Genomic DNA, 27971 nt, shown 5'->3' on the forward strand with positions numbered 1-27971 from the left:
CCAAGCATCAATAATAGAGATGGAAGGTATGATAAATAACCAGGACATTTTGATTTTGATTGACCCCGGTTCCAATTTTGGCCATGTAAGTCTAAAAATTGCAAATAAGTGTTCATCATAAAGTAAAGAACACAAGGAATTGATGTTGATTCAGCTGACAATAGGAACTAAGAGGCGAGTTGAAAATGTGGTAAAATTGTGCCCAGTTATAATAAACAACTTTCCCACGTCAGCTGATTTGAACATGCTTCCATTGGGATAATACATTATGATAGTCGGCATGGACTAGCTAGTTAGTGGTCCACAAAACCAAAATTCACTGGTACAAAAAGTCGATAGAATGCCTCAATGAAGGATAGGAAATATTGACGTTGAAAGGAAAGAGAAAACTTGTAATGGTTCGACAAATATTAGCATTGTAAATGAAGAGATGCAATCAGAAGGAGTGTGAGTTGTACATTGTCTAAGTAACTAGTGAATCAAATGCTGATAAAGACGGAATGGAAGATTACGCCATCTTAAAACAATGCAACGATGTGTTTCCCCAGTAAATCCCAGGATTTCCACCAAGAATGTAAATTGATTTCTCCATTGAATTATTACAAGGATCGACACCAATGCCAAAAGCCCCATATCGTATGAGTAAATTGGATTTGGTAGAGATGAAATTATAATTAAAAGGAATGTTGGATAGGGATACATAAGACCCAACGTGTTTCCCTGGGGAACTCTAGTATTATTTGTAAAGAAGAAGGATGACACCCTAAGACTGTGCATTGACTTTAGGCAGTTAAACAAGGCCACAATAAAGAACAAGTATCCTCTACCAAGGATTGATGACTTGTTTGGCCGAATGAGAGGATATGTAGTATTTGAAAAGATAGACTTCAGGTCTAAGTACCACTAAGTATGAATTAAGGATGAAGAAATCCACAAGAAAACCTTCAGAACCAGATCTAGGCATTATGAATTTGTGGTGGTTCTATTTGGACTCACCAATGCGTTGACAACATTTATGTGTTTGATGAACAACATTCTCAGTCCATATTTGGACAACTTTGTGTTGGTCTTTGTAGAAAACATCTTGGTTTATTTTAAAACCAAGGAGGAGCACGAGGAACATTTTGCAGCAATGTTGCAACTACTGAGAGTGTTGGAAGTACTGGGGGGGTGAATCAATATTTATTTCAATTGTTATTAATTCTAGTTAATATTTTATCACAAATTGAACCAGCATCTAAGAGACAAGAGAAAATAATTTTATTAATCAATAGTAATGAGGACTCCAATCCTCTTTTAAACAATCTCAAGCACTAACTTGATAAATAATCTAGACACAAATCCCACCAAGCTACAACTTGGTAAACAACAAGGACACCAATCCTATCAAACTCCAATTTGATCAAGAAAAATGATTTGACTTAATGACTTACACAATGTTTTTCAATGTAGTCTTCAATCTATTATTCAGATAAAAAATACTTCAGGTCTGCAAAGTATTATGGCTCCAAACTTCCGAGAAAGATCTAGTAAACAATGTTATTTTATGTTTTCAAGGTTTCACACAAGCTTTCTTCATAGGTTCAAAAATGTTCTTGAAGGTGTATCTACATAGGTCCAAACTAATTAAAAAATTCCAGCATAGTTCCTTTATGTCTCCACAGGATTGAAATGAAGAGTAATATTGTAGGTCTGTAACAAGAAGTCTTCACTAATTTGCAATGTCTTCACAAGTCCGCAAGTTGTTATAGGTTTGTAACAAATCTCTATTGATCCATAATAAGCGTTACCAGTAAATCTGCAACAAAGGTATCCAGATGTGTTCACAAATCTAAAGTTAGAATATCTCAAAGAGTAACTTTAGAATATTTCAGAACTTGAATTTGTTTTTCCATAGGAGTTCAGGTCTGAACGACAGAAAATTTGAACAATTTTTTCAGAAGTATGCCTCCACATTTTGTATTTCTTTTCTGCTTTCCAATTCCATGAGATGTGAACTTATTCACTTTGTTATTCACTTTATGTCTCTGTCTTTATATGCTTTGTAGATAATCCTCATCAGAAAATTGTTTTTTATTTGTATTTATACCATTTGCAAGGGGGTGAAACTTCACATTTCATTGAGGAACCAACCTATAAGCGCTTTAAGTTGACCATATTTACACTACAACAAAACCAACGATTTGCGCCAGATTTAGCGCCAGATTTTAGTGCATTTTTTTGTAATTGTGATGAGAAACCTGGCGCTAAATCTGGCTCTATTGTACAATTTTTAAAGCGTCCTTTTTTGCACCTGATTTTTCATCCTTTTTCACGCTAGATTTTGCATCATTTTTTACACCAAACTATGCATCATTTTTTGCGTCAAATTTTGAACCAAGATTTGCATCTTATTTTATGACAGGTTTTGCTTCTAGTTTTGTGTCATTTTTTGCATCTATTTTCATTCTCTTTTGCTTCCTATTTTGTGTCATTCTTTGCTTCCATTTTTTCACCATCATTTGCATCAAGTTTACACTATATTTTGAATCCAATTTAACGTCTTTTTATGCATCCATTTTGTGTCAGTTTTTGCATCTAGTCTTACGTCAGGTTTTGTATCTAGTCTTACACTAGTTTTTGCTTCTATTTTTGCACTAGCTTTGGTGCCTATCTTTGCACCATGTGTTGAATTTGATTTAGCACCAAATTTTGCATCCATTTTTGTGCCCATTTTTGCATCTTTTTTTGGACCATTTTTTACATCCACATTTACGTTTGATTTGTCTCCATTTTTCCCATCTCATTTTGCACCATATTTTGCGTCATTTGTTTCATCCAATTTTGCATCATTTTTAACACCATCTCTTGCATCTAATGTTACATCATTTTGAGCATCCAAATTTGCATTTATATTTGCATCTTATGTTGAGTCATGTGTTGTGTCCACCTTTGCATCTTATTTTGTGTCTAATGGTACATTCAATTTAGAGTCATTTTTTACGTCTACTTTTGTATTTGTTTTTGCACCAAGTTTTGCATCCAATTTTAAGCTATTTTATGCCCCTTTTTGCACCATTTTTTTGTGTCTACTTGTGTCGAATGTTGCACCATTATTTACACAGACTTTTTCATCCAATTTTGCATTTTTTTGGTGTCTAGTTTTACATCGTTTTCACCATCCAAATTTGCATCTTTTTTTGCCTCATTTTGTGTCCACATTTGGATATAATTTTGTGTCTGAGTTCGACCCTAAATTTGCATGTGATTAGGAATCATTTTTTACATCCAATATGGCATTCTTGGTTTCACCTTTTTTCAGCCCCATTTTGCATCTTGTTTTATGTCTTTTCTTACATCTTTTTTTTTCCTTTTTTGCACCCAAGTTTGCATCCCAAATTTACACCATTATTTGCATCATCATTTGTCATATTAATTTGTAACGTTTTTTGCTTCTTTTTAACGCTCAACTTTGCATCTTATTTTACATCTAGTTGTTGTCTTTTTTTGCATCTAATTTGGTGCCCATTTATGTGTCCTTGTTTTTGCCCAATTTGATATCCTTTTGTATGCCATGTTTTGTTCCCTTCTTTGTGTCAACTATTACACAATTTTTCACTTCTAATTTAAAACACTTTGTATGTCAATTGTTTGCATTTTGTATTAATTCCTAGTTTAACATCCAATTTTACTTTCAATTTTGCATCCATGGTTACATCCGCATTTGACTTCTTATATAGAGTATATTTTTCTTTACATATATGACCCCCTTTATAGATTCATAGTGAAATATATGATAGTTTCTAAATATCATTAAAGCAGATATCACAATTCAAAATCATTTGTAAAGAAATTTAAGAGAATTTGACAACATCCATCCAAAAAAATAACAATGTGTCATTAACAATTTTCAAAACATGTATAAAATAGCAACATAATACTAATAAAATCAGTATTATTTTTAATCAAAACAAGTAAAATTCAAATATGATTAACAAATCAAAATATTTCATGAATATCATTATTCTACGATAAATTAACAACATACATAAATCAAACTCATCGTATGATTACAAAATCAAAATGTCTCATTGATATAGGGTAAATTCACAACACCCATCTAAACATAGCAATGTCATTCTACACAATAATTTCTTCATAAAAAACAATGCATGTGCATGCCTAGCTACCACCACCAAGATCATCCTCATGATCATCTTGACCATCCTCATTACTTTGATCCACATCATCACCAACACCGCAACTATCATCATCATCTCCTCCTTCACCACCATCATCCTCATCCTCATCATCTCCTGATATATGTTGAACATAATTTGGATCATCGTCTTGGCAATCATTACCTATAGCATTCTGACAAAAAAAATCAATATTACATGTTAGTATTAATTACATAACACAACGCATGTTTTTGTTATACAATGTTAACCATAAAATGAGGTAAGATATAATATCTAATAGTACTAAAAAATAAAATGAAAATATGGTTTAAAAGTATATTGGAAATCCAACTAAGATTACATACCATAGAGTCCATCCAAACAACAAATTCAACCCATCTCTTTTGCTGCAGCACCTCCTTTTCCAAATGATTTGGAGGTCTTCCATATTTTAGTTCCTATCAATCAATAAATAGGGAGAAATTAGATAACAATGACTTTCTTCTAGTACAAAATTTATTAAAAAAATATCACATGTTTAATATACTTACAAAGGTTGTTATCAGTGCTTTTAAACCTTTCTGGCCACTACGATGAGTGACTTTTGTCTTGGTTAACCTCGCCTTGGATGCCTTGTCCTTAAACATAAACCAATTCAATTTATTTTCACACAAATACATGTCTAAGATACTTATAAGTATTAATACATTCTAAATAATGTTTAATGAAAAATTCAATACCTGAATGCTCTCATTGCCGGCTTTTCTTTGTGCATCCAACTTCTCATATGATTTTACAAGTTCTTTCCATACTTTAAAAGGTATGTCAATAGGTCTTTGTTTCAGTCTTTGATCTTGAGGCATTTTTTTAATTTTTCTTGTTTGGGTAAAAATTTTGGTTAAAAAAAACCGAACAAGTAATTCACATCAATGGCATGGGGACTCTATGGATATGTGTAAAAAAATGGCTATAAAGAAAACATCCAAAAAACATATGAGCTCTCCCTTTGATGGTCACTTGGGGCATATGGCTGGAAAGGAACAACTCCATTTTCGAAAATCAAGGACAATCCTTTCTCAAAGTCCTTCCTAATATTTGCTCCAAATGTCTTAAAATGAAAAACAAAATTCAAACGTCATCCTTAAACATCTCCCTTAAATATAAGGTTGGACCATAAATTCTTCACTTTTATTGTTATCGGCTCTAGAATGATTTTTCTATATGCAATTATATAATGAAATATGTGTGCACTAATGAAAAAACATTGAGTTTCATTTTTCATAATCACAAACAATGAAAAAAGAATCACACATAACTAGCATCATTTTGGAAATTTTATATTTATTAAAAATCTTTAACATGTTTTCCTCCCATTTCTCATAAAAAGGTGTGAAATTTTTTATATACTCTCCAATAAGCACTACAACAAAACCAGCGATTTGGAGGTTTTACACTAAGTTTTTCAACATCGAACTTACTAGGGCTTGCACCACCGGGGTTATTAGTAAGAATCTCATGAGGTTTGCATAGCCATGATTATTAGAATCAAAATAGTAGGATTTGCACTAAAAAACAGTTCATAGAGCTTTCCTGCTGGGGAGAAAATCACAAGTTCAACTTCTGCAGTGCAGAGCACCGAGAGCTCGTAAGCTTTCTTCAGCAATCCACCTACGTTTGGAAAATGTAGCCTGCCTGCTGGCGATGTTCTCAATCCTCTTCCTCTGCATCTTTCCCCTCACTATTCTTGTATGTCCTCTTTCGTTTTTCCCTCCAAACAAACCCTCTCATGCATTCATCTTGGCCTCCCATTGCTTGACAACTTTAGTGTGATCAGTCCCACCATGATTCACATGGGCTTCTACTCAACACTGGCTGTTGCTATTGTAAGAGTCTTCAAGCTCGTTGAACCCATAGTATTGATAAGTGTATTCTTTGGGTCTCTGGTTTTCAAATTCTGCCTATGTTTTCCTCTCAGTATCATTATTTCAAATGCTGAAAGCTCTAATTCCCATTGCTGTGTATTTGATTGTGGTTTCCCTGAAGAAAGAAGCTTATAAAGGTGAGCCCGAGGCCAATATGTTGGCCATATCCATTGGAGTTACTATTTCAGCTTATGGGGAGGCCAAGATGAATGCATGGGAGGTGATTCTCCAGTTAAGTGCAGTTGCATGTGAGACTACCCAATTGGTTCTCATACAAATTCCACGAACATCAAAAGGGATTAAGTTGAATCCCATCACATCTTTGTTGCTCCTTGTTGCCTTGTTTTTCTCAGCACCCCCTGGGCCTTAGTAGAATACCCATTTCTGATAATCAGGGTCTCTTCCTTTGATTTGGATTACATGACATTTCTGCTTGTGCCTTGGCTCTTAATCTTGCAGTGTTTCTTCTGATAGGAAAGACTTCAGCCTTGACTATGAATGTTGCTGGTCTTGTCAAGGACTGGCTGCTCATAACATAATCTTTGTCTGTAATAAATGAAAAGGTTACAGTCATAAACTTGAGTGGGTGTGGACTGGCTTTTCTGGCTGTCTGTTACTATAATCATTTGAAACTTCAAGCTCTCAAGTCCAATGACAACCAACCAAAGTACCTCAGCAGTGCAGCTGATGCCAATGATGAAGGAGAAGGTTTGATAATGACGAGTGGGAGATTCTCAATCAGAGATTCAGAACCAGTAGAGAAAAATCAAACTCAAGCTTCAGGATTAGGTATTTAGATCATTAATATTGTCTTGTGCTAGAGATTATTGTTCTTGGATTGGCTTCTCTATGCTCAGATCTATTTGCAGGGAACAGGCCAGTCATTCACAGTGAAGAAGATAATGACAAGATTAGTGTATAATGATGGACAGGATGGTGCCATGGTGCCAACCTAAATCTCAAGTAAGGAGACATCTGTTCATCAATTTGTCAAGAAGCATGGCCTACAATTCAATTGCTCTAAGCCTATCACTTCTTCCACCTGTCAAATAAATTTTTTCCTGTTTGTTTAGTTGACTATGGTTCTAATAAATATACTATTGTTTGATGTAAAAAGACAAAACAAAACAAAAAATATGGAAAGTTGTGACCCCATTTTCTAACTACAAATTGAAATCGGATTACCATAGTGACCACCTCTGCTTATTGGAATCAAAAATGGGGTGGGTTAACCCAATACGATACCAGAAGTGATTACACAAAACCTCATTGACTCTTCATTTGTTTGGAAAAGAGCCAAGCATATACTTCTGACGAGGGTTTCCGTCTCAAGCTCGCAGGATGTCGCTTAGTCAATTGCGAGAAAAGTTTTCCACCTGCCTGTCACATACGGTTTGTCACACTATATATTAAAATAAGGTTGATCATACTAACAATAAGGTTGTATAGTTTAAAAGGAGGGCTCTCCTGACTGCATTTGGTTGGTTTATAGAAAAGATTGCTGGAATGTGTAATGTGAATGCTCTGCTAACTTTTTTTTAAGCATTTGGAAGTATTAAAACCCCCTAGGATAATTAATGTAAGACCTGTTAATTAATGTGTAAAGATGGTTATTGTCCTTGGGATACCTTAGCTGTTCGTGTTTAGTGATCTATGGTATTATGACTCCTCAAGTCACTATTAAACCATGAGAACCATGCCCAGGCAGACTAGTGTGACATTGTGGATGAGAACCAAAACTAGACTCCTATAACCTCCTTTTTCATCCTTTAAATTGCAGAATTAACTGACTGTTTTAGTAATCGTTCTTGAGCACCTGAAGATGTGCACCCTAAATAATAATAATAATACCCTGTAACATATGAATAGTCCATCCTGTGCATGTAGGATATGCACATGAGGTCCAATAAAATCACTAACCAGAATACCAGGTGTTATTAAAGCCTCTACAGGTTGATATATATGAATGTTACAGTGTGCAGGAGTATGATTCAATTCCATATGAAAATACAAAACATCTGATAGGATTTCCTTATACCTCATAGGCAAACAACCATTGTCCCTTCTATAGATGAGCAGAATAAGTGCTTGGTTCTCTACACTAAATAAAGACAAAGTATAGTACTTATTACTGACAAAATAGGATTTAAATCGCGGTTCAATTGCTTGACATTCAGCTGGTCACAGAATTGTAGAGTGCATAATCATAAGTGATGTTGCGAGCCTCATTGTTCAAAGTCTAAGGGTCTTGCGAGCCATAATCACAGCCATGTATGGCATATCTTGTGATTATGGCATTTTATGAGGTCAATTCTTGTGAAGACATTTCAGTTTATAATAAATTTTGAACCTCAACAGAGTTTTGGCAAGACCTGGCTGAGCTAGGACATCAACAACACAGCTGATGTGAATGACATAATCTAGCCTCAAGAGGGAGCCTCTTTTGTTTCATCACTCTAACAATCTATGAAGTGGTGGAAAGCATAACAACTTCCCCTTGAATATGACACCTAAACTGAGTACAAATCCTAAATGATGCAGCCCTTGGTGCATGTCTCTCAAAGTATCGATATTTCAAATGTTGAAAGCTCTTGTGCCCATTTGATATGCATTCGATTGCAGTTCCCTTGAAGAAAGAATCTTATAAAGGTGAGGCCATGGCCAATATGTTAGCCATATCCATTGGAGTTGCCATTGCTTGACAACTTTAGTGTGATCAGTCCCACCATGATTCACATGGGCTTCTACTCAACACTGGCTGTTGCTATTGTAAGAGTCTTCAAGCTCGTTGAACCCATAGTATTGATAAGTGTATTCTTTGGGTCTCTGGTTTTCAAATTCTGCCTATGTTTTCCTCTCAGTATCATTATTTCAAATGCTGAAAGCTCTAATTCCCATTGCTGTGTATTTGATTGTGGTTTCCCTGAAGAAAGAAGCTTATAAAGGTGAGCCCGAGGCCAATATGTTGGCCATATCCATTGGAGTTACTATTTCAGCTTATGGGGAGGCCAAGATGAATGCATGGGAGGTGATTCTCCAGTTAAGTGCAGTTGCATGTGAGACTACCCAATTGGTTCTCATACAAATTCCACGAACATCAAAAGGGATTAAGTTGAATCCCATCACATCTTTGTTGCTCCTTGTTGCCTTGTTTTTCTCAGCACCCCCTGGGCCTTAGTAGAATACCCATTTCTGATAATCAGGGTCTCTTCCTTTGATTTGGATTACATGACATTTCTGCTTGTGCCTTGGCTCTTAATCTTGCAGTGTTTCTTTTGATAGGAAAGACTTCAGCCTTGACTATCGGGAGAGGGATGTGGCCTCAGCCTTATCTGGGTAAGCTCTTGTTCTAAAGCGGTGATTGCCTCACAGTTGAGGTTCTTGGTTCGGGCCTGAAACCTGCTAGACTCTCGTGGTTGCTTATTTTGAAAGCTTCCCACATACTGGGCAGCCCAGGGTTTTGGGTTTTAGCTCCATATGTTTCTTTTTCTTTACTGCATGCTCCAGAAGTGGCGAAACCTTTGATCCGTCTAACACTTGTTAAGTTTAATACCTCATGTAATATTTATTGCCAGAACCGGGGTTAAAATTGTCTGCTAAAGCTTTTCTCGCTGCAGCGCTGACATGCAAACAAAGTTCTATTTGAATCTGAGTATTGTTCCTTTTTTCTTGATTAGCAAGACTATTTTCTCAATGAGAAAAATTTCAAGGGTTTGCTATATATTACTGACAGTGTTTTTCTTCCATTCTTCTGTATGATAATTTCCTTCTATCGACTTGTTTTTCCGTCGTTACGTTTTTGTTTGTTTGTTTGTTTGTTTGTTTCTTTTGGTTTCTTTGTTGTTTGTTTGTTTGGTTGTACTTCTTTGTTTATTATTATTATGAAATCAATGTTTTCTATCTCTAAATAATCCTCTGGTTCTATTTTTAAATGGTTAGCAGTTGTAACTTCTGTCAAGAGATTTCTCGTTATTTACACGTCAATTATAAATGTTATTTAACATTAGATTCTGATAAAGATTTCACCTTAGACAATATAAATGCTATTTAGCACAAATAAAGTCTAGGATAGAGAGACAGCGAGGCGCCATACTTATCTCGTTTATAGCAGTCTTGATAATCTTGAAATCTCCTAGACTCAGGGTCGTGTATTCAATTTGCTTAGTGCTTGTTTCTATGCCCGGATATCCCTTTATTGGTGTAACGTTGTCCTTAATACAAACAACTGTTGCTAAAAAGTACATCATGTCCACAATAGTGTACCAGATTACAAGGAAAAGATTGTAGACAGTCATGATCAAAGGCCGCACATTCAATATTCTCTGGCTTTCACCGTTAATCGGCCTTGTGTTAGATTTTGGAGTTTTGCGTGGGATTGTGGGAAGGGATTGAGGATCAGCGGCCTTTCTGGTACAGGCCAAGAAAAGTGACATGAGAGACATTCCGTCCCCTAAAGAATGATGTATTCTAAAGACGGCGCTGGACTCTGCATCCTCCGATCTGACGCACAGAAAATGAGTCTGCCAGAGGGGAGGGGCTGTCGCCAAATTAGCTACATATTTCTTCACAAAATCCAAACTGCAATTGTTGGCCAGCTTGATAAACGGGACTATAACATGATCAACAATATTGACATGGACAGGCAACCATTTCAACACCCTGATTTTGTCTTCCTTTTGCAGTCATATAAATAATCAGTTACATGTTAGCCTAAAGAAAATACTAGACATAGCGCGCATGTAAGCCATATATAACAAGTAAAAGAATTGAATGAATTCATATTGAAGATGAGAGGACCAACCACAATGCTGAATGGAAGGCGCAAAGCATTTAGTTTAAAAAAGAAGTCCGCTAATCGTTACAAGTAACCAATGCATACCACTCCGTAACCAATTTGTAACTATTTCCAACGAATTTGTAACTGTTTTGATCAGACGGTTGAAGTTTTTGTAATCGTCTAACATCCAATCGTATGGCGTCCAAGGATGACAGGTAGGCAAAAAGGGAAATGGATTTCAGAGGGGAACGCCTTATGGCGTAAAAATATTGAGAATGAATCTGCCAGAAACCAGCGGTAACCTAAAGATTAGAAGTGCCAAATACAATCCCCAAAAAACAAATGCTCTAAGAACCCTACAACAAATTATATGTATTGAAGATTTTAGAGGCCAAAGGGCCTGCAGCTTCCTTGAAGCAAATGGTCAAAAAGCCTGCAACCAAAAACAGTTCAGACAGTAAACCCCTTAAAGATTATGAGATAAGGTCTGTCCAAAAAGCCAAAGTTTAGCGTTAAAATAAATGATATATCAACGTATAAGCAATTGATATAACATGCTCTAGAATAATGTTTTTTTAAATCTTCTACTAAGTGAGCAAAGAAGATTCAGTTTAAAATGTCATTTTGAAGAGGACCCACCATTGCTTTGCCGAGGTTAAATTGTTGTGTTTATGCAGGATATACAATGAGTTATTTGGCAGGAAATGTGATTCTTTAGGTAGCCATTGCAGTCCCTTTTTTATTATAGAATTCCCATATTATTGGCAAATGATTTAACATGTTCTAAAAAGTGTGTTTTCATATTTTCCCTTAGGCCAAGAAGGCAAGGTTCAGGTTAAAATACAATCATGTAGAAGTCACACACTTGCTTGAAAGTTGAATCTCAACACTTCCATTTTGGTGACTCCAATGAGGGAATAATTATGTATTCTATGCAATTAGCCAACAAGACTGTTGAGAGCTCTCTCCTTCAGTTGAACCCTTACTCTACAATTTACTTAACAGTAAATGTCATATGGTCAAAATCAACATATTTGTAGGACGTGGATTGTAGGATAAATTTTTAGAAAATGGAAAGTCCCTTGTTCCAAGTCGATGTGGAGAATTTTATCTCAGGTTAGGGAAGGAATGCTTTAGTGGACCGAATCATTGATATAACTGATCAAGGGTTTGTTGTACGATTGTCAACTACAAATCTTCAGAGATTGGATGGCACATTGTTTTTGTTGAAAATGATTTCTAATGAAATATGTTATTATCTACATATAATGAACTTCAGTTTACCATAATGGTTGTCCAACAGAGGCCCGAGGGTGTAGAAATTAGCATTCAAAATGGACTTCCGATATCATGATATCGCCATGCCAAAAATTAAAATGAGCCTTGAATAGTGAACACTTACACTATTCTGCTCGGCTCTAGAGATCGATTCAGGCTCCCACAGTGGCTGAGTGACACATTCGGTTGGCGGGTTGAAGGCTCCAGAGTCCACACTACTCGCTCGCTAGTTGAGGGCTCGACGACTCGCTCACAATGTCAAGACTTAGTGGCTCATGGGCTGAGGGCTCGGCGGCTCGCTCACAATGTCAAGACTCACAATCGCTCGTGGGTCGGGTCACTCCACAGTCAGTTCAAAATGATAAACGCAAATGAAAATTACCGCTCTAGGAAAATGACAAATGCTGACTAGGTAAAGGTTATAAAATGAGAAAACAACCTCATAAAAAGCACAACGAAAATCAAATATAAAATGTGAAAACCATTCTTGGTGGCCATTCAAAAATCCCAATACATTCTTATTTTGGTCGGAATAGTTTTGGTAAAATCTGAAACGTATTAAAAATGATCGGAAATAAATGCTTTTTATGAAAAACGCCCTAAAAACGTTTTCGGATTCCAACAAATTCTGAAACGTTAGCAATATTTTTTTGTGCCATTTTTTATGCGTTTCGTACTAGTTTCTGGATGAACAACGTTTTGGGGAGGTTAGCCTGACGTTTATGGTAACTTAACTGCAGGGAAGTTTTTGGCTAAATCATCCCACTCTTGAGCGTGAGGGTTAAAGAACCCATGCTGGGACATTTCAAGGATTGATCATAAGAACATTGTGAAAGGGGGTTTTCTTTCCTCTCACTCTACTAAAGATCATCCATTTAAAAATTTTTCCCCTATTTTCATTTGCTTTTATTTGAATATCACATTGTAAGAGATAACAACTTAAAGATCATAGCCCCAAGGGTTAGCACAATCGGTCAAGTCGGGGCCTCGCCAATGGGAGGTCACAGGGTCGAAACCTGAAAGCTCTTGGGGTTAGGTCTGTGGTGACCGAGGGGTGGACCCCCTTCGGGTGGGGTCCACCCAGATTTCTCGAACTTGGACGTAGCGGACTCACTGACCAGGGTCCGCGAACCAGTAGGGAAAAAAAAAAAAAAAAAAAAAAAACAACAACAACAACAAAAAAACAACTTAAAGATCATCCATTTAAATTTTTTTCCAATCTATTTTCATTTGCTTTTATTTGAATATCTAACATTGTAACTTTCTGTGGGTTTTTTTTCCTTGGAATTGAGTTTGTCAAATTTAACTATTCCTCATGAATGCTCACCTTCTCCAAAAATTCGTTTTTCCACTTGGAGAATTTTATTCTCTCAATTTTAATTTTTTGACCATTTTTTGGCTTAATTTTTGTCGAATAAAAATAATTTAAGGGGATAGACATAATTTCAACCCTCAAAAAGTGTCTAGACATTAAGTTGAGGTGTAGAAGTTCTAACTGTAAGTACCCTACCCCCTTCAACTTTTACAATCATTTGATTTTACAATTTACATCCAATTTATTAAATTTTCTAACCAGCTGGAAATTTAATAATAAAAAATAGACACTTAGACTCAACCAAATTCTATAAGACTCCATACATGATCTAGTATGATGAAAATACATAGACTCGATACACTAGGACTTACTTAAGACATCACCACCGAATCCCACCCTAGCTTTGGGGGTATATCTGGGAGAAAAAATCCACTAATTACCTGATTGTTTAAAACACAAATAATTAGTTGAGGTTAAAAAACTCCCTAGAATGAAACTCGTTAGCAAAAATTCTTAAGCTTATCTACGTGTTTTACATGGCTTTATAAACATACTAGAATCATTTTTACAATGGCCCACCGAGATGCAGAATTTAGGTTTACATGATTTCACAAATAGTTGAAGGATAATGATGATCTTTGGCTGCTTGACTGCTCGAGCATGATGGAGTGCTTTGAAAAAAATTATATGCTGCTATAGGGTGGTTGACACAGAGCGATCAAGAAACCTATCTAGGAGGAAGAGCACTAGGCACTTGGAGGAGGGCACCTGGCCCTTGAGAAGCTTGGTTCCATGCAATATACACCTTTAAGGTTGGACACTTTACTTAAGGACATATGGCACATAGTTAAAGGAGGAATGCTTTGCATGAGGACATTTGGATACCAAAAATGGAATAGACGCATTGAACTAATAGCTTTATGGAGGGCACGCCATCAAGGAGGAGAGGCATTGAGCTCTAGAAGTATCATGCTTAGAGTGCATTTCATCTTCGGGGTTGGATAAACCCTAGTGTGACACTTGGACATCATTGCATCATAGAGCGCTCCATGTGGGATTGAATTATTGGTTTCTTATATGGGCAGTCCTTGTTTTATGTTAGTTTCCCCCACCCAATTTATATATAAAGGAAGGAGAAAACTCTTGTAATCATTATTATCATTGTACTATATTCTATCTTTGTAATTATCTTAAAGAAGTCTTGCACTGAACAAAATATTAGGGAGTCCTATAGGGAGCAAAATACTAAGGATTGTGATGCAAACCTTGGTAGGTAGAAGACATGAAGAAACAATAAACAACTTGGATGTTCTTGGAGAGTTTACGCTTATGAGATGTTGACGTTTTTGTTATACATGTAAACCTTTGAGAAGAACATGACGATGAAGGTGAAGATGGTTTAACTTATGGCTCTTGATTTAGCACGAGGGTTCTATCCCTAATAAAAGACATGAGGAAAGGAGCTAGTGCTTTGGACAAGATTGCAACCTTGTTCTTGTGTGATGAACGAAGGCTAGGGCAAGATCATAGAGCCTATAATTTGATGAGTCTTGAAGTTGGTGAGATACCTTGCTTGGAGTTGGAAAGTGACTCAGTTATTGAGTTCTTGATGTTCTATGGATGTCTTGGTGCTTGTGTTGATGCAAGAGTTGAAAACCTAAGGTTGTAGTACTAGTGTTCATCCATAGTAGATGACATGAAGAAACAAGCTAGCACCTAGATGAGATTGTAATCTTGTTCTTGTGTGATGAATAGAGGCTAGGGCAAGATCAAGACTCTCATAGTTGGTGAGATGCCTTACTTGGAAAACAAAGATTATTGAATTCTTGATATTCCATGGATAATTTTGTGCTTGTGCTAATGCAAGAGTTGACTCAAACCCTAGGTTGTCAATTCTTGCATCAACACAAGCATCAAGCCATCCATGGAACATTAAAAATACTCAAACTCTAGCTCACCAACTCTTACATCAACAAACGCACCAAAACATCCATGGAATACCAAGAATAAAATAACCAAGTCTCTAAAACCCTATGATGAATTATGTCAACTTAGAGGCCAACACTACAATTGCCTTGTCATGTAATTGTGTGATGAAACATGACCAGGGTTTGGAAACCCTAAGGAAGACAAAACTACTAGTGCTAAGAGCTTGTTTTATACAAGCTTGGTGTATGTGCCAAGGAGGGCTTGTTGATCTTGATGCTAGCTTGTTGAGATATTTGGCAAAGTGGATAACTTTGTTGGGAGTGATTCCTTACTAGGAGGAGTTGGTGGACAGAGTTCTCCTATAGTTTCCCTAGCTAGGTTGAAGAGTTTGACTTGTACCAACTTTGTGATAAAGTTGTGTTATATTCTTAAATTTTGATTTTCAGCGTATGTTATCTTCATGATTGATTAGATTTAACCCTAGTTATGCACATTGATTTGACATACATTTAGTTGAATTGATTAAGTGATTTAGAAAATATTTAGAAGATAAAAGAACTAATATATTATTGTAATAAAGTATTTTTTGGTTGCCTAAAGGTTATAACTTGTTGGCATTGAGGTACACTTGTTATGTATGTATTTCCTTGGGCCGCATGGTGAATTGGGTTGGACTGAAGTGAAATATTAGTTATTGTAGTTTATTATTTCAGATTTAGAACTAAGGAAAAATTTTCACAAGAATTTGTTTGGGAAACTTATAGATTCAGGGGAAATTTCTGAAGTTGCATTCACTGTTCATTTCACAAAATTTCTACAAGCTATCAACACTGATTGGACTGAAATTGCCTTCTTACAGATTTATAGGTTGGATACTTCAGTTGTTGTACCTAATAGTGGTTATTGGATGGTAGTGTGCTTGAGGTCAGCACTTGCACCCATGAAAGGTTTGATGGGTTGAAACCCTAATTGTTCTTGTCATGAAAGTATGTTCACAACTTTTCATCTATGATAGATTGTAGATACACTTGGGGCATTTATTTTCAATTGGTGTGATGTTTTCTTATATTCTCTTTCCGCGTTGACCATACTATGGCTAAGTTACAAATTGTTTGGTAGATTACTTGGAAATAGACACACCTTTGTGAACAATGACTACTTGTATAATGTGGATTTGGACCTATACTTGTGGTCATGACTCCTACAAAGTAGGTATGATGTTCTATCATAATGGGGGAACACGTTGCACATTCATAGAGAGTTGACCAGTATTACAAAAAACACTCTTCTCATAAAGGAGTGTTAGCTTTTGGGGTTACTCTAAAAATGTTTTCACCCAATGCTACTCCCTAGTGATGCTTGATGGACATATGGTGATCCAGATTTATGCAAGAATGAAATGAAATACAAATTCAAACCAAAACACAGAGATACAATGAAACATATTTGCAATTAATAAAATAGCAAACTGCCGAAAACTGTTTCCATACATAAGAGAAACAAATTAGCTTGGGCGATGGTAGCTTATTTCTGAGGAGATGTGACAGCTACATGTCTTCTTAACTGTGTTACAATGAGGCTTGGAGGCCTTTTTATTATTGAGGAGCAATGGAAAACCCTAAACATCCAGAAACCTAACCCTAAGCGATGAAACGCCAAATGTTTGTGGGCCCCATTGGGGTTAGTTGGTACATCAACTTCCCAGGGTCGTAACTTTGGCATACGATTTTTGTGTGACGCTTACGATACCTCCTTAGAAAGATCTATCTGAGGACAAAAACTTTAGACTATAGACCCTTGTTGTAGTAGGTCTACTCGTTTTCCAAAAAAAACATCGTTTGAGATTCAAAACAGTGTCGAAAGTTCAGGACCCGAAAAACTGCCAAAAATAGTAAATTATGCTAGAAATTAGGAAACTAAAAGGAAATAATGTTGGGGGTCCAAGTGGAATAGGCAGGTGGCCTTCAATATCACCTAGATCTGTTCTCAGTTTCTTCTTGTTAAATTGCTAGACTTGTTTATCATAACTTGTTAGTACTGACCTCCAGTTGCTGATACAATGATTATTGCTATTTGTTTTTGTTGTCGGTGTTGTTAGTTTTTTAGTTTCCAATTTTTGTGTTTCAAAAAAAAGTATATATATCAAATTCCAAGTTTTGGTTCACAACAATTGGAATAGACAATTTACCCTTAGAAAACATTAAAAATCGAGGAAAAACAGGAAATTTTCCCAAGCAAAACAAAGGAGGAAAAGAGAGATGAATGTCAAGATATCCTTCTGGATGAAGGGTATGGTCTCAAATATGATGACTGCGAGGTAGCCTATGAGGCATATGTCCACTCAGGGGCAACTTTAGAAGGGGTGGCTCAAGGTGGATGGCTATCTATGTGATTTTGTAGCCTCGAGATGAGGCTATAATTTCTACTTTCAAATCAATAAGAGTGTGTAATATCCCGCCTAGATATCTTCGTTAAATCACAAGGAATTTCCTTTATAAAATCGATGTCGTTAATTTTTAATCAAAAATCCACGAAGATTATACCAATATGAACCAGCAATAAAACCCAGAACATGGCAACGATAAAATATTCGACAAAAAATGAAACATATGCACCAAACCCTAGCCTTCATTATATTAATATAAAATCGATATTAGATGGACAAATGAATAACTGGAGAATAGCTGAGATAAACCCTCAATTGCTGCAAACTGGATCCGGCCTCAAATTATATCTGCGTCCACACTGGATCTAGCCTCCTGAACTAGAACTGCATTGATGCCCAACTTGATAATCTAAATGATCTTTACTCCAATCTTTAGATCTGTTGCAGATTTGATCTCCAATAATACTGTTGAAGCTCCATGAGATTTCTAGGTGAAATCTCCTCAATTGGGGGTTGGGTTTTCATCCAACTCACAATAATAAACCCAACGGTTTTCGTCCTGGGGCTTACTGAAAGAAAAGAACCTTGTTCCCAAACCACTCCAAAAATAATATTACTCAACTCCAAGATGTCCCGGATGATTTGCTTCCCCTCTTTTTATAAATCTAATGGATCCCTCTCCATCATTCTAAAAACATTTTATTTTATTATTTTATCACCATTCTAGAAGATTCTCCCCTTTACTTTATCTAAGTGACTTTTATTTTATTTTATTTAAGTCACTTTTCCTCTTCTGGCCTTTTTAAGCATTTTCCCCCTTTTTATTTAATTAGTGACTAAATTAAAGTCACTTTTAATCTAGGAAAATCGTAATTTCACCTCTACGATCTCTTTGGCCATTGAAAATCACTTTTCACCATCCCATCCGATAGATCTCTTCGTTCCGATTCCAACGAGCTATAACACTAAGGTTTTTCATCAAATATTACTCCCAAAATGACACCTTATGTGTATTTAATTAAGGTATGCTTAATAATAACCTCATTTTACGAGAATTGTCAAAATGCAATGGAACCAAGAAGAAGTTGTGCGAAATTGACCCTGATGATGAATTATGCCAAGCAAACTCCGTTAGACCTTTTAAGACTCCTCCAAAACCCTTCAGGACCACTAATAATGAAATCTCGCTCTTGTGACCAAATTGTCACCAACCATGTAAATCTGTCCTAGTTGCATCACAAGGGAGACTGAAATGTAGACATTACAAGTCCTCCCACCCAAAGATTGTTTTCCCTCAAGTAATCAGCATCTGACCACTGTCGAGACATTTGTACACCGATACCAGGATCCCGTACAAACCATTGTGCGACACCATGACTCCATGCCAACCAACCATGAATGGATCCCTCAATGCCTGGATCCCAAACCAATCTGACTCATCCTGCCATCAATAGATCCACCTGGATCCCAATGCCACCATGGCCAATCATCATTGCCCATACCTAACGGCTCCAATTGTGCTATACTTTCGGCCAAAGATGTCCTCCCAAAAATTGTCCCATCAATAGGATACCAACTCATAATCTCTTGCTAATCCATACGGGAAAGATCAAATGCATGAACATTTGTGCATGGAGTAAGTCCACCATGCCATTGTTGCTCCATGGTCAACTCATGTTGCTCTGCCCGGTCAACCAACATGATCTGTCTCAGAAACTCTGCCCCTCTCTCCCTAATGTATAGAGTTGGGATGGTAATGCTACAAGCCCTATCTGTGTACTCTTTTAGAGGGTTGCTTTGGAACTCCCAAATGTACTCCTCTTGCTGCTTTGCTAGGGACTTAAGCTGCCCCTCAACACTAGACAACTCAGCGCTAACTCGCCACACACCACTCTAAGCTCCTCAATTTTATTGTTTTGTTGCAAGATGGTGCCTCGTACTGTTTAGATCTTTTACTTCAATGCCATAAGATCGGTCCTAAAATGCTCAATCTTTTCCCAGTGGTTATTGTCTGAAAGTACTACATCCCTGGTAGTTGCCTCTGCATCTATTTGCACCTCATCAATGGGTGTAAGTTAACCAAAGATGGATACTCAACCATCTCCACCATGTCTCCAACCTAAGCCTTCAACTAGCTCTCTAAAGATGGCTCTTCATGCATACTATGCATATCATCCTCCTCGTCTGACTCACACTCCTTTATGTGCCTTTCATGCTGGATCACTAGTAGCTCATCTTGCAAGAATCCCTAAATGTACTCTTTGGTATTCTTCACATATGGGGTCAATTTGTTGCTCATCCCCTTCAGCCATTAAACATGAATGCACAGGTGGGTTGTTATCATCATCTCCATATGATTGTTCATGCTCTTCAAAGGTATCCTCGTGAAAATCAATGGACTCAACTATAGTAAAGGACCCCATCTCATCCATTCCTATCACCTGAACCTTCAATGGGCTCTCCAAAAGTGATTCAGCCATTTCTAGGTCATGCCCCCCTCGAGATCATGCTAGTTAGAGCATTCCGCATGTAACTCCTGTCCAACCATGGACCCTTCAACCCTTCCCACAATCAGTTGACTTGAGTTCCTTGCCATTTCTTGCTCTACTTCAATTTTTACAGTCTCATCTGCTTCTCTATCCCCTGTAACTTTACATCTATGAAATGGTGTTAATGCTTCCTAACATGTGAAACAAACCTGCTCTCTTCTCATTTGATTTTTGCTCTTCCTTGGGAGTTTTGGAGACTGCTTTCACTTTTGCTCCTCATCATTCCCTCATTTGAGCCCTTAAAAAATTTTCCTCATCAAATTTCTTCTAACAAGAGGTTCTGCACAATGGGCTACGAATTGCCTCAATGACTCATCCATGGGCTAATAAATTTGCAACCTTCAAATTCCTCTATTATTCTAGCAACAAACTTACTCAATAACTCACATCAACACTTTATAGTAGCAACAATACAGAAGATGACTCAACAAATGTAATCTCGAATAACAGTTTAATGACAGGACATGTTATGCTCCAGTAACTTCCCTCTATAATCAATTTCATCTCACACAAGCAAATCAACTCAACAATATTCTGACCCAAAAACACATGCAACCTCTCTGTAACTCAGCTCTGCCACGAAAAAATACGTGACTGAACAGCTATGGCAGTATGACACCATAGAAACATACATATCTGAATGTACAGGCACAGAACAATACAATTATTAGATGTCATAATGACAACCAAACTCGGCCAATAACAACAGAAACTAGAGCAACAATGAATGTAATCAAATTTTTCTGAGGAATATATTGATCTCAATGTTAGCCAGAAACAATGTAGCAATCTATGTCCTATACTCTACATTTTGGGCTAGCTCAATCAACAAAGTTCTCTCAGCAATACATCCACACTTGCAAGGCAGATTAACATTAAATTACATCAAGGTGTCAAACCCAAATCTAGCCCATGAGGATTGATTGGCCTTCTACAGGATTACAACAGCAAGGAAACTCAGGCTTCCTGATGATTAATAAGCTTGATATTCAAAAATCCTCTGGCAAATGATTATACCAAAGCTAAAATTCTTTTTTTGAGGAGTTTCTTCAACATTTAGTGCACAGAGATTTTGTCAAACATTTGATTTGCAAACAACAATGGATGAAAGGCAATTGATAAACCTAGGCACAAATTTGGCACACTTTAGTGATACAGGGATGATCAGACTTGTCTCAAGAAGTAACACAGTCCTCTGCTACAACACTCGGCTTTAAGTAGAGAACTCATCCCCATAAAAATAGAATATACCCGACCCCTGAAGATGGTGAACACTCAGTCTCCAATTGATAATAGACTTTACCTTCTTTAGGAACTTTGCATCACAAACTCAACAACTATCAATACACTTCACATCTACACATCCATACACATTTGCACTGACAACCATAACATTCTAGCACGCTGCCAGCATATACATCTCTCAACCAACTATACATTCAGCAATTCATTGTTATGGCAACCCCTAAAACAACAACAATTAAATACTCTGGCCAACAATCACCGAACTGGACATCTGCAACAACATACTGTTAGCCATCAATCCCCTGTCCATACTCTGTCTCTGCATCATTTTAGGACTGTTATCACTTTTCAGGATCAGTGCTTTGTCTATCAGCTACAGGTGTTCTTTGTGAGCTCCAATCAAATTGTATACATGGCACTCGAGTACCAATTGACAACGCTCAACAAATAGATTGCACACTCTCAGCGTGCAGATCAATCCTCGTTGTCACGTACTTTGCAGACTCGACTCAACAATAGACTCAGCCACTTAATTCAGACTTTACTCCAACAAATTCAGCTCCATAAGCCACGCATAGGCATCAACAATTAGTACCATTCATACACAAGCAACTACAGTTTGCTCGATCCATCTCACAAGCTTCAACCTACGGATCTGCAAAAGCGCACTGGCATTGACCATTGTACAGCTCTTGGTCTTCAACTCACCAAATGGGCTAATAAATTTGCAACCTACAAATTCCTCTATTATTCTAGCAACAAACTTACTCAATAACTCACATCAACACTTTATAATAGCAACAATACAGAAGATGACTCAACAAATGTACTCTCGAATAGCAGTTTAATGACAGGACATGTTATGCTCCAGTAACTTCCCTCTATAATCAATTTCATCTCACACAAGCAAACCAACTCAACAATATTCTGACCCAAAAAACACATGCAACCTCTCTGTAACTCAACTCTGCCACGACAAAATACGTGACTCAACAACTACACTCTATCCTAGCACTACTGAACAACTATGACAGTATGACACCATAGAAACATACATATCTGAATGTACAGACAGAGAACAATACAATTATTGGATGTCATAATAACAACCAAACTCAGCCAATAGCAACAGAAACTACAACAACAATGAATGTAATCAAATTTTTCTGAGGAATATATTGACCTCACTGTTGGCTAGAAACAATGTAGCAACCTATGTCCTGTACTCTACATTTTGGGCTAGCTCAATCAACAAAGTTCTCTCAGCAATACATCCACACTTGCAAGGCAGATTAACATTAAATTACATCAAGGTGTCAAACCCAAATCTAGCCCATGAAGAATGATTGGCCTTCTACGGGATTACAATAGCAAGGAAACTCGGCCTTCTTGATGATTAATAAGCTTGATATTCAACAATCCTCTGGCAAATGATTATACCAAAGCTAAAATTCTTTCTTTGAGGAGTTTCTTCAACATTTAGTGCACAGAGATTTTGTCAAACATTTGATTTGCAAACAACAATGGATGAAAGACAATTGATAAACCTAGGCACAAATCTGGCACACTTCAGTGATACAGGGATGATCAGACTTGCCTCAAGAAGTAACACGGTCCTCTGCTACAACATTCGGCTTCAAGTAGAGAACTCGTCCCCATAAAAATAGAGTATACTTGGCCCCTAAATATGGTGAATACTCAGTTTCCAATTGATAACAGACTTTACCTTCTTTAGGAACTTTGCGTGACAAACTCAACATCTATCAATACACTTCACATCTACACATCCATACACATTTGCATTGACAACCATAACATTCTAGCACGCTGCCAACATATACATCTCTCAACCAACTATACATTCAGCGATTCATTGTTATGGCAACCCCTAAAACAACAACAATTAAATACTCTGGCCAACAATCACCGAACTGGACATCTGCAACAACATACTGTTAGCCATCAATCCCCTGTCCATACTCTGTCTCTGTATCATTTTAGGATTGTTATCACTTTTCAGGATCAGTGCTTTGTCTATCAGCTACAGGTGTTCTTTGTGGGCTCCAATCATATTGTATACATGGCACTCGAGTACCAATTGACAATGCTCAACAAATAGATTGCACACTCTCAACGTGCAGACGAATCCTCGTTGTCGCGTACTTTGCAGACTCGACTCAACAATTGACTCAGCCACCTAACTTAGACTTTACTCCAACAAATTCAGCTCCGTAAGCCAAGCATAGACATCAACAATCAATACCATTCATACGCAAGCAACTACAGTTTGCTCGATCCATCTCACAAGCTTCAACCTACGGATCTGCAACAACGCACTGACATTGACCATTGTACAGCTCTTGGTCTTCAACTCACCAAACCGACTTCTACTCTGTAGGTCGACTCAAATTCAACTAATGATATACTAAATTTTCAAACTCGGCCTCAGCAACTCAACTTTCAAGTGTCCCTATCACTGCTAAGCTCCGTAGAAGTTCCCCTTCCGTCCATGTGATAAGAAATGCAGCTATCTATCATGGTGACAGGATTATGACTCTGCCCAAAATATCAATAAAGAACTCAGACGTTGCATGGTGAAATTTGCACAGGTCCTTGGTCCCGGTGATTGTGAATCCCACCTAGGGTAACAATTTGAGTGCACGATTATAAACTCCACCTGATATAACAATTTCTATGCTTTCGTTGGGATATGCTACATATTTATAGTATACTTGAAGTGTCTCAGGCAGACAGCCACCAAGACATTCATTGTAAATTCATCCCCCAGCTATCATGCAATTGACTCAACTTAACAATTAGTAATGTGACTCCTTTGTTCTACTCCTGCACTCAACAATTTGCTTTGGTCGTTCTACTGAAAGATCATAAAGTACCATAATGCTTAAACCTAAACTCGTTCTACGGAGGATGAATGTCCTTCTTATAGGTCATTAAGTCTTAGCTTTCAACCATTAAAACTTACTATAGAAGAGAATGGTCGATAACTACTATGGCTTAAACCATCAGAACTATGAAGGAGGAGGAGCTCAGACTATATTATACCAATGAGAGATATTATGTCAATTCAAAAATGAATTACCTAACATAGAGCAGAATAGGGAAAACAGAACCGTCAGAAGGGTAAGAAGTTCGAACCCTGTACCCTAAAGTAGGAGGGCATTCACATAAAGAGATCTAAGAAGCATTGCTAAAAGGCCAAACCAAACTTAACAGATAAACAACATCCTGAAAACAATTGAAAAATCAAATCTTGATAAACGCAGACACTCTGACCATTATTTCCTGATAGATAATTCAAATGGCGTACCTTGTAAACTAGAGTTTGTTGCTTCCCGCTTCCCTTGGCCTTAAGAGATCAATAGAGTAGAGGCCAGGACCTTTTTAAATTCTAAAACAAAAAAATATTGGAGAGAATCGGGTTTATGAATTATAAATTGTTAATATTCGAATTAGGCTGGAAGAGAATCGTGTTTATGAATTATAAATTGTTAATCTAGTTTTTCAAGATTTCATTTTTCAGGTGTCTGTTATAAAAGATGAGAAAAAAGGTTAGATTGGTGGAGTTTGTTCTCCTTGTGATCAGTGGAAAGCTACTGAAGTTGATGAAGGATACAAAACCCTAACTGCTGCTGAGTTGAAATGAAAATTTTCTTGTCAAAAGAAAATTCTCCAAAAACCAACACGGTGGAAACTTCCAATCAAGATTTTAGTGTGATGGGGATCACCTCCACCCATGAATTCTATCGCAAGTTGGATTTCTGAGAACGAGGTAGATTAAATTGTACAAAGATTGAAGCCTGGTTTCCGACCTAGTATATCTGTTCTATCTGTTTCAAGTGAATCCACTATGAAGAAAGCAACCACTATTTCATTTATATAAAAGCAACATCTCAAACAGGAGATATGGGAATGCATTTACTTCTAAAATGACCACATGTGTCGTCGTCTTGCAAACCCATAAGGTTTTTCACATACATTTGGAAAGATCAGAAAGTACTATAATGCTTAAACCTAAACTCGTTCCACGGAGTATGAATGTCCTGCTTAGAGAATAGTAAGTCTTAGCTTTCAACCATTAAAACCTACTATAAAAGAAAATGGTCGATAACTGCTATGGCTTAAACTATCAGAACTATGAAAGAGGTGGAGCTCGGACTACATTATACCAATGAATGAGATATTATGTCAATTCAAAAATGAATTACTCAGCATAGAGCAGAATAGGGAAAACATAACCGTTAGAAGGGTAAGAAGTTCGAACTCTGGAGCCTAAAGTAGGAGGGATTCACAGAAAGAGGTCTAAGAAGCATTGCTAAAAGGCCAAATCAAATCTAACCAGATAAACAACATCCTAATAAATAAACACAAACACTCCGACCATTAGTTCCTAATAAATAATCCAAATGGCGTACTTTGTCAATTAGAGTTTGTTGTCTCCCGCTTCCCTTGGCCTTAAGAGACAATAGAGTAGAGATCAAGACCTTTTTAAATTCTAAAACAAAAAAATATTGGAAAGAATTATGTTAATGAATTATAAATTGTTAATATTCGAATTAGGTTGGAAGAGAATCGGGTTCATGAATTATAAATTGTTAATGTTCTATTCGGTCTCTTTTTCACTTTCCTTGTTCAAATGGACAAATAAGAAGAAATGCGAATTTCTATTAGAGTACAAGTTGAATATAGTAAATGAGAAGTTAAATAAAATATAAAAAAATAATAATTTATTATTCTCATAAATTATTATTTAAAATTAATAATTTATTATTCTCATAAATTATTATTTATTAAACTTGTACTATGTTTAATAGAAATTCACATTTCTTTTTATTTGTCCATTTGAACAAGGAAAGTGAAAAAGAGACCGAACAGAACATTAACAATTTATAATTCATGAACCCGATTCTCTTCCAACCTAATTCGAATATTAACAACTTATAATTCATGAACCCAATTTTTTCCAATATTTTTTTGTTTTAGAATTTAAAAGGGTCCTAGCCTCTACTCTATTGATCTCTTAAGGCCAAGGGAAGTGGGAGGCAGCAAATTATAGTTTACAAGGTACACTATTTGGATTATCTATCAGGAAATAATAGTCAGTATGTCTGCGTATTTCAAGATTTGATTTTTCAATTGTTTTTAGGATGTTGTTTATTTGGTTAGGTTTGGTTTGACCTTTTAACAATGATTCTTAGACCTCTTTTTGTGAATCTCTCCTACTTTAAGGTACAGGGTTCGAACTTCTTACCTTTCTGACGGTTTTGTTTTCCCTATTCTACTCTATGCTGAGTAATTAATTCATTTTTGAATTAACATAATATCTCACTCATTGGTATAATGTAGTCCGAGCTCTTCCTCTTTCATAGTTTTGATAGTTTAAGCCATAGCAGTTATCGACCATTCTTTTCTATAATAAGTTTTAATAGTTGAAAGCTAAGACTTACTAACCTATAAGCAAGACATTTATTTTCCGTGGAACGAGTTTATGGTTAAGCATTATGGTACTCTATGATTTTTCCAAATGTATGTGAAAGACTTTATGAGTTTGCAAGGCGATGACACATGTGGTTATTTTAGGAGTAAATGCATTCCCGTATCTCCTGTTTGAGATACTGCTTTTATATGAAAGTAGTAGTGGTTGATTTCTTCATAGTGGATTCGCTTAAAACAGATAGAACCGATATGCTAGGTCGGAAACCAGACTTCAATTTTTGTACAATTTAATCTACCGCGTTGCCAGAAATCCAACTTGCGACAGAATTCATGGGTGGAGGTGATCCTCGTCACGCTCAATTTAATCTACCTCGTTGCCAAAAATCCAACTTGCGACAGAATTCATGGGTGGAGGTGATCCCCATCACGTTAAAATCTTGATTGGAAGTTTCCACCGTGTTGGTTTTTGGAGCATTTTCTTTTGACAAGAAAATTTTCATTTCATCTCAGCGACAGTTAGGGTTTTGTATCCTTCATCAACTTCAGACTTTCCACTGATTGCAAGGAGAACAAACTCCACCAAAGATTTGGACACCTTCATTACAAGGCTCTTCCCGAAGCAAGGAAGGTGGTGACAGGGATGCCTGATTTTGGAAATAATCATGAAGGTGTATGTAAGGGCTGTGCTGAAGGAAAACATACAAGGGGACCTTTCCCCTCAAGTGTCACAAAGACATCTGAGATATTGCAACTGGTCCATTCTGATCTTTCCGGTATGTTGCTTGTAACATCCCTGGGGGGATATTCTTACTATATGACATTTACTGATGACTTCTCTCGCAAAACCTGGTATACTTCTTGAAGAAGGAGGATGAGGCTTTCATGTGGTTCCGTACCTTCAAAGCCTTGGTGGAAAATATGACCGGAAAGAAGATCAAAATTTTGAGGACTGACAA

General features: G+C 36.8%; 1 protein-coding gene across 1 annotated transcript; it reads right to left on the reverse strand.

Moving 5' to 3' along the window:
* Positions 1–4003: 4003 nt before the first annotated feature.
* On the reverse strand, positions 4004–5485 carry LOC149203994 (uncharacterized). Its single transcript, XM_089393176.1, has 4 exons — positions 4901–5485; positions 4712–4798; positions 4526–4618; positions 4004–4353 (listed from the first exon to the last, which is right to left on the reverse strand). The coding sequence occupies exons 1-4, from the start codon at positions 5021–5023 to the stop codon at positions 4162–4164; spliced, it is 495 nt and encodes a 164-aa protein (XP_089249302.1). The 5' UTR covers positions 5024–5485; the 3' UTR covers positions 4004–4161.
* Between the last annotated feature and the right edge of the window lie 22486 nt (positions 5486–27971).

The sequence above is a fragment of the Pinus tabuliformis genome, chromosome 1_2 (genome assembly GCF_031772625.1).
Source record: "Pinus tabuliformis cultivar Carrire ecotype Pingquan chromosome 1_2, CPIR1, whole genome shotgun sequence".
Classification (NCBI taxonomy): domain Eukaryota; kingdom Viridiplantae; phylum Streptophyta; class Pinopsida; order Pinales; family Pinaceae; genus Pinus; species Pinus tabuliformis.

What these genes read in the sequence shown, in the direction of transcription:
- LOC149203994 (XM_089393176.1), bottom strand. Translation starts at nt 5,023, where the DNA reads ATGCCTCAAGATCAAAGACTGAAACAAAGACCTATTGACATACCTTTT. An exon ending in AAGCACTGATAACAACCTTT is followed by an intron (nt 4,619 to 4,711) that starts GTAAGTATATTA and finishes ATTGATTGATAG; the next exon opens with GAACTAAAATATGGAAGACC. An exon ending in TTGTTTGGATGGACTCTATG is followed by an intron (nt 4,354 to 4,525) that starts GTATGTAATCTT and finishes TTTTTTTGTCAG; the next exon opens with AATGCTATAGGTAATGATTG.